The sequence below is a fragment of the Lipotes vexillifer genome, unplaced genomic scaffold (assembly GCF_000442215.2).
Source record: "Lipotes vexillifer unplaced genomic scaffold, Lipotes_vexillifer_v1.1 scaffold31, whole genome shotgun sequence".
Taxonomy (NCBI): Eukaryota; Metazoa; Chordata; class Mammalia; order Artiodactyla; family Lipotidae; genus Lipotes; species Lipotes vexillifer.
The window spans coordinates 2,748,464-2,762,501 of record NW_006792454.1 but is presented as its reverse complement, the minus strand read 5'-3'; the positions used below and the strand labels follow the sequence as shown (position 1 = coordinate 2,762,501).

General features: G+C 38.2%; 1 protein-coding gene across 1 annotated transcript in view; it reads left to right on the top strand.

Moving 5' to 3' along the window:
- FREM1 (FRAS1 related extracellular matrix 1) overlaps positions 1-14,038 on the top strand; it is a 154,427-nt gene that overhangs the window by 41,928 nt on the left and 98,461 nt on the right. The window contains exons 10-12 of the mRNA XM_007465647.1: positions 11,268-11,464; positions 12,186-12,276; positions 13,613-13,780. Of these exons, the coding sequence (XP_007465709.1) occupies positions 11,268-11,464; positions 12,186-12,276; positions 13,613-13,780 (456 nt within the window). The remainder of the gene's footprint in view (positions 1-11,267; positions 11,465-12,185; positions 12,277-13,612; positions 13,781-14,038) is intronic.

Here is a 14,038-nt window from a genome sequence, read left to right as displayed (position 1 = left end):
CTCTTTCCCAAAGTCTTGTCCACAGATATCAGTTCTGGAAGATGTAAATAGAAACTACAGGAAAACAGATTTCAAAGCTCGAAGTTTCAGAAGCAATGGAGTAAGCAAAATTAAGTCAGTTTCTTTGCAAAATAACTGCTCTCTTACTTTTCCACAGAGTTATGTAAATTACCATGTAGGCAGTGTTTCCAAGGTTATTTAACCATCAGACCCTTCTATAAAGAGCACCTCACAAAATTTGCTTGCTTCATAACAATAACAACAAAAAAACCCACTGACTTATTTTGTGTGTAGTGGTTAAAACATAGGCTCTGTAGTTAGACTGTCTTTGTTTTTGTCCTGTTCTTGACATTAACTGACCTGTGACTCAGTTTCTTTACCTGTAAAACAACATCCTTTTAAAGTGATTGTGAGGGTAAGTGACGTAATACATGTAAGTATTGAGAACTTTCTGGCACATAGTAAGTACTCAATAAATATATTAGCTATTATTTATCATTGCTTTTGAAGAACTAAGAGTTTTAGTACCACTCAAGGATATTATTTAAATATATAGAATACAAAAATAGGCTTAAGGAGCCATCATCCTATACAAATTACAGATGAGGAAGGGTCTGGGCAACTATAAACGGGTAGACTCCTTGCAAGAAGACGATGATTGGTGGTAAGGATGGAAAAAAAGGCTTCTGAAAATAAGTGGTGCCCACTACATATAGCGTCCCTATTGGTTATATAATATCATCTCATAGTGTCATGGTCACTGACATTAGCCAATGCATAGATGATTGAGCTATTCATCTGTCTGCCAAGATAAAGGTAACAAATGGAAGAATGACGTTTAGAGCCCAGAAACTGAAGGAAGTAGGTGCTCCTATTTAGAGGGAATGGAAAATGAATCAGAAAATTCTCAATTCACCTGCTTATTGACTGAAAAGAAATCAATTTCTTTATAAATAACAGCCTCCTCTTTTCATCAATGTGTAAAATTATGCCATTTCTAGATTACATTTTTGCTTGAGACCTTAGATGATTTGATAATCCAAAATGGAAACTATTAATAGGATTTATTTCTAAATCTTTTGTTGTATCTATTCAAACTGAGCTATGTTTCTGACTAGAATACCGTATCGTTTTTAGCAAACTATAGGCCTTTTTAAAAACAGAAAATTCAGGACTCCTTTTTATTTTTCACTATTGTATATTTTATAGGTCATATTTTTCATACCCACAAACATAGATGTCAGTTTCCTCTATAGTAAAGACCACAGTAATGAAAACTTTATTGAAATAAAATTATTTTTAAATCTTGGCAAATATGTCAGGCTGAATTCTATAGATCCAGTTATTCCCCATGATGGATGGGCTTCTAAAGAAGTCAAAATCATATTTTTCTCTACTTTTATTCATCTTCTTAATCTATGTTGGGGGGGGAGGGAGGGAAGAAAGAAGGGAAGGGTGGAGAGAGAGAGAGAAAGAAAGGGAGGGTGGGGAGAGGGAGGGAGGGGAAAAGGAGGGAGGGAGAGAGGGAGAGTGAGAGAGAGAAACAGAGAAACAGAGAAAAAGAAAGACTTTTGCTCTGTTTTCATGTACCGCCTATTTTTTGACTCCTAAATATTCTCCAGCTCAGACTTGTGTACCAACATCTCTACCTGACATCTCTACATTCATTTTATTTATTTATTCTATTTGGAAGATTTATTTATTTTTTAACATCTTTATTGAAGTATAATTGCTTTACAATGGTGTGTTAGTTTCTGCTCTATAACAAAGTGAATCAGCTATATGTATACATATATCCCCGTATCCCCACGCTCTTGCATTTCCCTCCCACCCCCTCTATCCCACCCCTCTAAGTGGACACAAAGCACTGAGCTGACCTCCCTGTGCTATGTGGCTGCTTCCCACTAGCTATCTATTTTACATTTGGCAGTGTATATTTGTCCATGCCACTCTCACACTTCATGCTAGCTTACCCTTCCCCCTCCCCGTGTCCTCAAGTCCATTCTCTACATCTGCATCTTTATTCCTGTCCTGCCCGTAAGTTCTTCAGAACCTTTTTTTTTTTTTTTTACATTCCATATATATGTGTTAGCATATGGTATTTGTTTTTCTCGTTCTGACTTACTTCACTCTATATGACAGTCTCTAGGTCCATCCACCTCACTACAAATAACTCAATTTCATTTCTTTTTATGGCTGAGTAATATTCCATTGTATATATGTGCCATATTTTCTTTATCCATTCACCTGTTGATGGACACTTAGGTTGCTTCCATGTCCTGGCTATTGTAAATAGAGCTGCAGTGAACATTGTGGTATATGACTCTTTTTGAGTTATGGCTTTCTCAGGCTATATGCCCAGTAGTGGGATTGCTGGGTCATATGGTAGTTCTATTTTTAGTTTTTTAAGGAACCTCCATACTGTTCTCTATAGTGGCTCTATCAATTTACATTCCCACTAGCAGTGCAAGAGGGGTTCCCTTTTCTCCACACCCTCTCCAGCATTTATTGTGTGTAGATTTTTTGATGATGGCCATTCTGACCGGTGTGAGGTGATATCTCATTGTAGTTTTGATTTGCATTTCTCTAATGATTAATGATGTTGAGCGTTCTTTCATGTGTTTGTTGGCAATCTGTATATCTTCTTTGGAGAAATGTCTATTTAGGTCTTCTGCCCATTTTTGGATTGGATTGTTTGTTTTTTTGATATTGAGCTGCATGAGCTGCTTATAAATTTCAGAGATTAATCCTTTGTCAGTTGTTTCATTTGAAAATATTTTCTCCCATTCTCAGGATTGTCTTTTGGTCTTGTTTATGGTTTCCTTTGCTGTGCAAAAGCTTTTAAGTTTCTTTAGGTCCCATTTGTTTACTTTTGTTTTTATTTCCATTTCTCTAGGAGGTGGGTCAAAAAGAATCTTCCTGTGATTTATGTCATAGAGTGTTCTGCCTATGTTTTCCTCTAAGAGTTTTATAGTGTCTGGCCTTACATTTAGGTCTTTAATCCATTTTGAGTTTATTTTTGTGTATGGTGTTAGAAAGTGTTCTAATTTCATTCTTTTACATGTAGCTGTCCAGTTATCCCAGCACTGTGTATTGAAGAGGCTGCCTTTTATTGGCATATAGTTGCTTGTAATAATCTCTCATGATCCTTTGCACTTCTGCAGTGTCAGTTGTTACTTCCCCTTTTTCATTTCTAATTCTATTGATTTGAATCTTCTCCCTTTTTTTCTTAATGAGTCTGGCTAATGGTTTATCAATTTTGTTTATCTTCTCAAAGAACCAGCTTTTAGTTTTATTGATCTTTGCTATCGTTTCCTTCATTTCTTTTTCATTTATTTCTGATCTGATCTTTATGATTTCTTTCCTTCTGCTAACTTTGGCGTTTTTTGTTCTTCTTTCTCTCATTGCTTTATGTGTAAGGTTAGGTTGTTTATTTGAGATGTTTCTTGTTTCTTAAGGTAGGATTGTATTGCTCTAAACTTCCCTCTTAGAACTGCTTTTGCTCATCACATAGGTTTTGGGTCGTCATGTTTTCATTCTCATTTGTTTCTAGGTATTTTTTGATTTCCTCTTTGATTTCTGCAGTAATCTCTTGGTTTTCTAGTAGCATATTGTTTAGCCTCCATGTGTTTGTATTTTTTACAGATTTTTTCCTGTAATTGATATCTAGTCTCATAGAATTGTGGTTGGAAAAGATACTTGATATGATTTCAATTTTCTTAAATGTACCAAGGCTTGATGTGTGACCCAAGATATATCTATCCTGGAGAATGTTCCATGAGCACTTGAGAAGAAAGTGTAATCCGCTGTTTTTGGATGGAATGTCCTATAAAAATCAACTAAGTCCATCTTGTTTAATGTATCATTTAAAGCTTGGGTTTCCTTATTTATTTTCATTTTGGATGATCTGTCCATTGGTAAAAGTGGGGTGTTAAAGTCCCCTACTATGATTGTGTTACTGTTGATTTCCCCTTTTATGGCTGTTAGCATTTGCCTTATTTATTGATGTGCTCCTATGTTGGGTGCATAAATATTTACAATTGTTATATCTTCTTCTTGGATTGATCCCTTGATCATTATGTAGTGTCCTTCTTTACTTCTTGTTATAGTCTTTGTTTTAAAGTCTATTTTGTCTGATACGAGAATTGCTACTCTAGCTTTCTTTTGATTTCCATTTGCATGGAATATCTTTTTCCATCCCCTCACTTTCAGCCTGTATGTGTCCCTAGGTCTGAAGTGGATCTCTTGTAGACAGCATACATACAGGCCTTCTCTTTGTATCCATTTAGCCAGTCTGTATCTTTTGGTTGGAGCATTTAATCCATTTACATGTAAGGTAGTTATTGATACATATGTTCCTATTACCATTTTCTTAATTGTTTTGGGTTTGTTATTGTAAGTCTTTTCCTTCTCTTGTGTTTCCTGCCTAGAGAAGTTCCTTTCCCATTTGTTGTAAAGCTGGTTTGGTGGTGCTGAATTCTTTTAGCTTTTGCTTCTCTGTAAAGGTTTTAATTTCTCCGTCAATTCTGAATGAGATCCTTGCTGTGTAGAGTAATCTTGGTTGTAGCTTTTTCTCTTTCGTCACTTTAAATATGTCCTGCCACTCCCTTCTGGCTTTCAGAGTTTCTGCTGAAAGATCAGCTGTTAACCTTATGGGGATTCCCTTGTATGTTATTTGTTGCTTTTCTCTTGCTGCTTTTATTATTTCTTCTTTTTATTTAATTTTTGATAGTTTGATTAATATGTCTCTTGACGTTTCTCCTTGGATTTATCCTGTATGGGACTCTCTGTGCTTCCTGAACTTGATCGACTATTTTCTTTCCCATATTAGGGAAGTTTTCAACTATAATCTCTTCAAATATTTTCTGACCCTTTTTTTTTCTCTTCTTCTTCTGGGACCCCTATGATTCGAATGTTTGTGCATTTAATGTTTTCCCAGAGATCTCTGAGCCTGTCCTCAATTCTTTTCATTCTTTTTTCTTTATTCTGCTCTGTGATAGTTATTTCCACTATTTTATCTTCCAGGTCATGTATCTGTTCTTCTGCCTCAGTTATTCTACTAGTGACTCCTTCCAGAGAATTTTTACTTTCATTTATTGTGTTGTTCATCATTGTTTGTTTGCTCTTTAGTTCTTCTATGTCCTTGTGAAACGTTTCTTGTATTTTCTCCGTTCTATTTCCTAGATTTTGGATATCTTTACTATCATTATTCTGATTTCTTTTTCAGGTAGATTGCCTATTTCCTCTTCATTTGTTTGGTCTGGTCATCTGCTATATGTTTCTCTGTCTTCTCATTTTGCTTAACTTACTGTGTTTGGGGTCTCCTTTTTGCAGGCTGCAGGTTCGTAGTTCCCGTTGTTTTTGGTGTCTGCTCCTGGTGGGTAAGGTTGGTTCAGTGGGTTGTATAGGCTTCCTGGTGGAGGGGACTGGTGCCTGTGTTCTGGTTGATGAGGCTGGATCTTGTCTTTCTGGTGGTCAGGACTGTGTCTGGTGGTGTGTTTTGGGGTGTCTGTGACCTTATTATGATTTTAGGCAGCCTCTCTGCTAATGGGTGGGGTTGTGTTCCTGTCTTGCTTGTTGTTCAGCATAGGGTGTCCAGCACTGTAGCTTGCTGGTTGTTGAGTGGAGCTGGTCTTAGCGTTGAGATGGAGATATCTGGGAGATCTTTCGCTGTTTGATATTATGTCGGGCCTGGAGGTCTCTGGTGGGCCAGGGTCCTGAACTTGACTCTCCCACCTCAGATGCTAAGGGTGGCAGCCGGCCAGAGTAACCAGATCCTGTCAGCCACATGGCCAGGTATATGGGGGGTTTCTTGCCTTTTGGGAAGTCTGAAGTCTTCTCCCAGCATTCAGTAGCTGTTCTGTAGGAGCTGTTCCACATGCAGATGTAGTTTGATGTATTTGTCGGGAGGAAGGTGATCTGCATGTCTTACTCCTCCACCATCTTGAAGGCGCCCCCTCTGGCTGGCGGGCGGCTGCAGCCAGCCGTCTCCAGGTGGCAGTGAAGTCGGGCGGCTGGTCTCGCTGGCTCCGGCAGACCTCTGCATTCAGTTTAAACTCAACATGTTTGCAAGACATTTAGCATATTTCCCTGAAAATTTGCATGAAACCACTGTAACTAGAATCTTTGAAGTCATCCCTACCCACTTTCTCTCGAGTATCTGCATAACCAGTTGGTCAGCTAATCTTAATAAATGTACTTGAGAAATTTCTCTCATCTGTCTCTACTTCCCCACCCCACCGTCATTGCTTTAGTGTCAGCCTTCATCTTTTTTGGACTAGATTATCCTCCAAATCTGTCACATGGTCTCTTAAGAATAGATGAGATTAGCCACATCCTTTTAATTGAGGACAATTAAAACTCATTGATGCAGTAGCAGTGTGTTTAGTAGAGTACATCTAGTGTCCATTTTTCCTCAGCTCTCCCTCTTCTGATGTGTGGCAGCTTTAGCTTATTCAGACTGTGGACTGGCCCTCAGCTATAGAATCACCTGCTCCAGGAATCATCCTCTGATGCTCCTATTCCATACCTGTTTCCCCAGGCTTGACCATCTGGTCCTTTTATATAATCTGATATCAAATTACTATAATGTGAGGCCATTATTTATTTTATTGGATTAACTGTGAGCTCATTTATGACAGGGATCCTGATTTATTCATCTCTCTGTCTTCAGATCTTGGTATAGACTCAGAGTAGAACCTCCAGAAATGTGTGTTGGTTCCAAAATAAACTCTGGTTCTTTCAACTTTTATTGAAATGAGGGGGAAATAAGAAGACCCAGACATGTGGCAGGGACTGGGGAAGGAGTAAGACGCAGAAGTAATAAGTGTAAAGCTTTAGTTTTCAGAGTTTCCAGGAATTAGTCGTGTGCATAACAACAAAACAAATATTTTGTATGTGTGTGTGCTGTTAAGAATTACTGTGTTGTAAAACCCTGATATCATCACTGAAGCTCCAATTTTTAAGGGACTCAAATGATCAGCTGGTCTGTTTGATGACTGCATCTTCAATGTGGATGAGTATCCGGTCATGTCTTATAAATGTATAAAATATTCAACAAAATCTGTAACTTTGAGCGGTCCAACTACAAGTACAGATGAAATGGTTACTTGATGGGAGCTTTTGTGATCAGAAGGTTTCCTCAGTCACTGAAGATTAAACTCAGGCCCAGGATTGTTTTGGCCATACTTTTAGAACACTTCCTTTCATAGGGCCAGAAATCAAAGATCTCAGGTGAGAATCTATTTAAAACAGGAAGGAAGTTACACAAGTGGAGATGCTTCTTACTTCTTCTCATCTTTCCCGTCTAGATACTCCTACTGAGAGATCTACCTACACATCAACAAGATGTTAGCAAGAACCCCCCTCTCTTTCTACCTTGGTTGCCGTGACTGTCATCAAATAAAACCTCACCTACTCAATTTGCTTTTGAAAAATATTTTCTTGGTTATTACAGAATTATTTGTATCACTACCCAAGTGCTTATCAACAGAAGACTGGTTTAAAAAACTATATCTGTACGACAAAATACTATGAAACAAACCAACCAAAAAAACCAGTAAATCCATGGAAATTATTCTGTGTCTTAACTGTGGTGGTGCCTTGACAGGTATATAAGATTGTCAAAACTCATCAAATTATATATTTAAACTGAATGTAGTTCATTGTATGTAAAGTAGTCCTGACCAGAAAGAGGAAAAAAAAGAAAAATGTTTTCTTCTTTATTCCTCTCAGTAGCGGGCTTTATAGAATTTATACCTTAGATTTTAACCCGGGGGAGAGTAACGTTAACAGTAAAATGGAGAGCGAAACGTAAGGATAGAAGAGAAATGGAGAAAGAGGACTAAGAAACAGGAAGAAAGGAGCAGATGCCACAAAGGCCTGGGGGCAAAGTGGGAGGAAGGAGTGCAACATGACCAGAGGAGAGAACAGGCACCCAGAGTGGGCATTTATCAGAAGTCAGGCCGGAAAGGGGAGTGGCTAAAGCTAGCACTGGAAATAACTCCTGAGGGTGAGAAATAGCACTGGATAATCTCAAAGGAAGATGCAAAAGAAGGAATCAGGCAGAAAGCAAAGCTCAGTCCAGAGAAGGGATCAAGAACCCAGGTCTACAAGGAAGGCAGATAGTAGCCAGTGGAGTATCATATTGTGAGCTGGATTCTGAGGGTCAAGTTTAGTGGTTGTCATTTTATATACTGATTTATTACTTTATGTTCCAATTCCCTGCAGATCTGTCTGTGGGTGCTTGTGGCCATAAGCATAGACTGGATGCATGTAGGGGAAGGCAACAAGCAAGAGCCCAGTGCCTAGTATGGGCACTAGTTTTCCACTTTGTGGGAATGGGTATTTAATTAGGTCTTTTTTACAACCAAACTTCAGTAAAAATGAGAACACTTTATTTCTCTATGGAGTTTGTTAAAATAGGATCTTTCTCACCCGCAGAACACAGACACAGTAATTATTTGGACATGCATAAATACGTAAAGACACATCAACTTAAGCGATCAGAAAGCGTGTTGAAAAATGTGCCCACCATGAATTACTACTGGGGTATAGAAAAGCATGCTTGTACATTCTTTTTGCCCAAAGAACACACTGGAGAATAAATTAGCATAGAAAATGGTCTCGTTGAAGGCACAATAACTATTGTTTCCTTATTAAATCTAGTTTTTCAATTAAGTGGAGCCTCAGTGATCCACACCATGGCTGGGATGTCCCATAGAGAATTTCTGAACTTTAGAGATTAGCAAAAAACTGTAACTGGAAAAAAAAATCATGACACAGATTCCAAGAACTGGAGAAATGACTGTCATTGTGTTCCTTTATTTTGATTATTGAGTTTAATTTCTAATTATTGAAATGCTTCATAATGGAATAGTAAATATGCTGTATGCTTTTGTAAAAGTAATGAAGGATGGAGACGGAATTAATTTATTGAGCACCTACTACCAGGTACTCACTGTGCTATCATCTATCTCATTAGATCCTGACAGCACTTCACTCTAATAGTCATCCTTATTATTCCCAGTGTAAAGAGAGAAAAACTGAGCCCCAAAAGTGTTAAATGATTTGCCCCAGGCAGCAAAGTTTGTAGGTGGCTGAGCTGATGTTCTTTTTTTTTCCAGTTCCAGTCTTTTTCGTATCATAGCAAAACCTTAACCATGTTTTAGTTTTTGCTTTGTGTGTTAACTTAAAAAAGAAATTCTCTTTATTTTCAAATTGGTTATTGTGAACACCATTATCATAGAAAAAATTGGCATTGCTGATCTGTACTTCAGTGACAATATTAAAATAAATCAAAACCAGAGTCAGAATACTTTCATGCATCAGGCTGTGCAACGACTCATGATGCCAAGCAAATGTACCATTTCGAGACAGAGTAATTGCTTTCTCCCAGCCAATCATGGATTATTGTAAAAAAAAAATAAATGTGATGATAAAAAGCTGTTTGGCAAAGTCTTCTTGCCCTCTTGCAAGATCCAAACCTATGAATGTTGAGAAAATTCTTAACATCACAAACAGGGCATGTTGACTCATTCAGTGAGGAAACACCTATAAAGTGCCTCCTACGTACAAAATACCGTGCCAGATGTGGTGGAGCTATAGAAATGAACAAAATATTTATTGAGCACATAATATATGCCAGACATTTTATCTTCATAGTGATATTTGATCCTCATAAAATTCTGTGAGGTTGTTGATATTATGCTTAATTTACAGATAGGAAAATTGACACTCAAAAAAGTTGAGTGATCTGTTCAAGATCAGTAACAGCTACTAAGTGGTTTACCCAGGACTTTAACCGTCTGTTCACTGCCAAATTCCATGTGGTTTGCACTATACTATGATCCTCCTCGTGGAACTTTCAGTCTAGGAGAGATGTACATGTAAACTACTAACTAATAATACACGACAGTGAAATAATGATGTTTATCAAGGGATAACCAAAATTCAGGAAAAATGAATTCCAACTGAGAAATTGGAGAACGTTTCAAGAAGAACCTTCAAGGGTAAGAAAGACAGGTTGCTGGAGAGAGCAGGAGAAAAGCATTCCAGACTGAAGCAACAACAGGATTCAGAGCATAGAGGCATGTTTGAGGACTAGGTCTGGGTCCACTGAGTGCAATCAGGATGCTGGACAAATGTTGAAAGGTCATAAAAGATAAAGTTGAAATAAAGAGTGTGTTTAAACTGTGAGGGGTCTTGAATACCATGCTAAGGAGTTTGAATAATTCTATCCCTCCTGGGGGGTTAAGATTTTTTTTTTTTAACTTTGTTTTTAAAAAATTTTTATTGACGTATGTTTGCCTTACAATGTGTTAGTTTCAGTGGTACAGCACAGTGATTCAGTTATTCATATATATATATATATATATATATATATATATATATATATATATATTCTTTTTCAGATTCTTTTCCCTTAGAGGTTATTGCAAAATATTGAGTGTAGTTCCCTGTGCGATACAGTAGGTCCTTGTTGGTTATGTATTTTATATATAGTAGTGTGTATATGTTAATCCCAGCCTCCTAATTTATCCCTCCCCTGCCTTTCCCCTTTGGTAACCATAAATTTGTTTTCTATGTCTGTGGGTCTATTTCTGTTTTGTCGATAACTTCATTTGTATCTTTTTTTAGATTTTTGAGGAAGTGAATAAGCTGATTTGACTTGTAGTTGTTAAAAGATAACACCAGAGGTATGAACAGTCAAAATGAGTTATTGGAGTTAGGGCTGATGGAAAGCCGTTGTGATGACGTAAGGAAATTATGAAAACTGGAGCAAAGTCAGGAACAGTGGGAATGACAGCTGTGGGACTAGGATGTGGGCACTGTTTAGAAAATTTTGTAAGTACAAACTCTGGGACTTGGTGATGTGTTATATGTGGGTAGAGAAAGGAACCAAAAGTAATGTCGAGGTTTCCAGGATCTGTGACTGAGTGGAAAGAGGAAGAGAAAGCCCAGGTTGCTGGTAAAGGGAGGTGTAGAAATAAAACTAGGAACATATTTTGTGTATTATATGCCTATTCTATAGCACTCATGACTGCATTAACTATAATTGTGATAATCATATTCTTAAGATAGAATGAAAAATGGGTGGAGAATGTTCCATTTTTCACGTTCCTAATAACTCCCCAATTTTTTCACTGGAAGAGTTTTACAAAATGGCAGTTTTTGAAAATCATAACTGTGACTGGATGATAGTGGGGTGGCTTTCTTTGGTGTCTTTTTGGTATTTCAAATTAATGGTAAAGATAATTTCTTTCCAGGTGGTGACAATCCATATCACTCCAGTAGATGACCAGCTTCCAAAAGAGGTTCCTGGAGTTTCTCGACATTTGGTTGTTAAGGAAACGCAGGTGGCCTATATCACCAAGAAACATCTACATTTTGTAGATACAGAATCATATGACAGGGAACTGCTCTACACAGTAACCACTCCTCCATTTTTCTCCTCTAGCCGCAGGTATCTCTACGAAGAGTCATCACCTGGGCTATTAGTTGAGGGTTGCATTCTAGAATTGAGTTGAAAGTGTCAATGTATACTACTGTGGTTCACTTGCTTTGTTGGTCACACATGAACTTATATTCAATTCAGCATTTATTCTAATCTCAAACTTGTCTCATACCTCCCTTCAAAAGCTATATTAATTGGCAAGTGGCCTCTGCAGCTTGTAGTGTCTTCAGTTTAGGTAGGCTTAAAACAGTCTTTAATCCCTTTTTCTAAAGAGAATACTTTTTTTCTCTTTAGTAAAATGTACTGAGTCTTCATTGCTTTATTTTTAGATATTGCAGCCCACAAAAGTGGTCATATTCTCTGATTCCAATCCAGAAAATATCATGAATATACCTTAGGTTTGTAGTATCTACCAAAGGATAGTGAGGAAACGTTTTTAGGATGAGTATCTAACTACATCTTACTGTAGTTAGATTCCCTTTCATCATGTCAGAGCAGAAATTCTGTACATACTTTCTGCAGTCATGATGAGAATGGCATTCATGACACTAGACTTAAGGCTAGAACCTCCCCCCACCTTGATATAAAGAGAGAATATAAAGATGGAACATTTGATTTCTTCCTACAGTGAGTACTTTTAGCTTCAGAAAATTTGGTTGTGGGCTACTATTTGATTTAATTTTTCTTACTGGGAAAGTTAGCTGATGTGTTCTCTTGTATTTTTGTTTAGACACTTGGATGCTGGGAAATTATTCATGGTAGACAGCATACCAAGGCTAACCAAAAACCCTGCAGCTCCAGGGTTGAAGTCATTCACTCAGGTATGATGCTATGCTCAAGTGTTGACAAACATGATGGAAGTGTCCTCTGAGAAGGTACGGTGCTCCTAACGTTGCACTTGAGAGTATTGGCCTTTGACATCTGTCACAAGCAACAAATACTTGATGTCTGTATTCTTTCTGCTTGCACATTTCCATTAAGCAAGTGACATGTAACATTTGAAAATGCTTGATCAAGCTGGATATGATTGTAAAATCTCGTTATAATTCAACACAGTCTTTTGCATCAATTTAGGTCCCTGGCTTAGGGCTCTGTTTTAGGGACCTGGTGCATATGTTTTTACTCCATCAAAGTCAGTTCATCCAATATCCTACCATCTTAGTTTCCTAGGGCTGCTATAGCCCAGTACCACAAACTAGGTGGCTTAAAAGAAGAGATGTATTGTCTTACAGTTCTGAAACTAGAGGCTAGAAGGCTAGAAGTCTGAAACCAAGGTCTCAGGAGGGCCACCATCCTCCAAAAACCTGTTTGGTCGGGGGGCAGTGGGGTCTTACCTTACCTCTTTCCATCGTCTAGTGGTTTGCTGGCAATCTGACATTCCTTGACTGGTAGATCATCACTCTCTGCCTCTGTCACACCATGGCTGTGTTCTCCCTGAGTCTCTCTCTTCTTATAAGGAACAAGTTATATTGGATTAAGGGCCCACCCTACTCCAGTACGGCCTTAACTTAACTAATTACATCTGCAACAACCCTGTTTCCAAGTAAGGTCACATACTGAGGTACTGGGGGTTAGGACTTCAACGTATCTTTTTTTGTGGGGGACGTAAGTCAGCACATGCTATCTACTGCTTTCCGAAATCCTTCATTAGCCCTATTCCTGCTCCTGTGGCCTCTGCTCTGCAGACCTGACTAGAGGCACAGTAATGATGAGTGCCTAGGCAGCAGCTACCCCTGAGCTGCTGAATCTCACTGTAGTTAGAGGTTGTATTAAATGAGTATGTCAACCTGTGTGCTAAGTACTATTATTTTTTTCACTTTATAGGTAAGGAAACAGAGACCTCGCAAGTTTAAGTAGCTTGACCAATATCACACAGCTACTTTGTGGCAGAGCTGGGTTAAAATGCAAGTCTCCTGTCTTTCACAGAGTTGCGTGGCTTCAAGCACTTGACGTAGTCACTTAATTTCTTTGTTCTTTTTCCCTCCTGCTTTTAGAAAATGCGATTTGTAAGAGCTTTTTATGATCTTCAAATTGATGATGGTGGCATTTACAATGTTCCCTATCAGTGAATGAGACGGGTATCTTAGACTTAGGTCTCTAAATGTCTCTCATCCTGGGAACTTGGCACCCACATGTCCGTCTTCATTTTCTTTGCAGCATGCTGTGAACTATATGAAAGTGGCCTACATGCCACCCATGCAAGATATAGGCCCCCATCCCCGACACGTCCAGTTTGCCTTTTCCGTCAGTAACCAGCACGGTGGCACTTTGTTCGGGATCTGCTTTAACATCACGATTCTTCCGGTGGACAATCAGGTCCCTGAGGTAGGCATAATGCTTGATGTGAAGGATGAAAAGGCGGGGAAGACCTAAGGAAAGAAAGATTTTGAAAGACTTACTCAAAATGCTAACTTCTCTTTAGGCTCTTTCAAAGAACTTTTTTATTTTCCAGCTACAGTGTAGGAAAAGAAAGCATGGGGAGGGGAGTCCTTCACCTCCTATGGGGCTTTCTATCTAAAAGATGAGATTTTCTAGTTGCTGAATTTGGCATTATTTTCAAAGCTTTATCAAAATCTCTTTCCC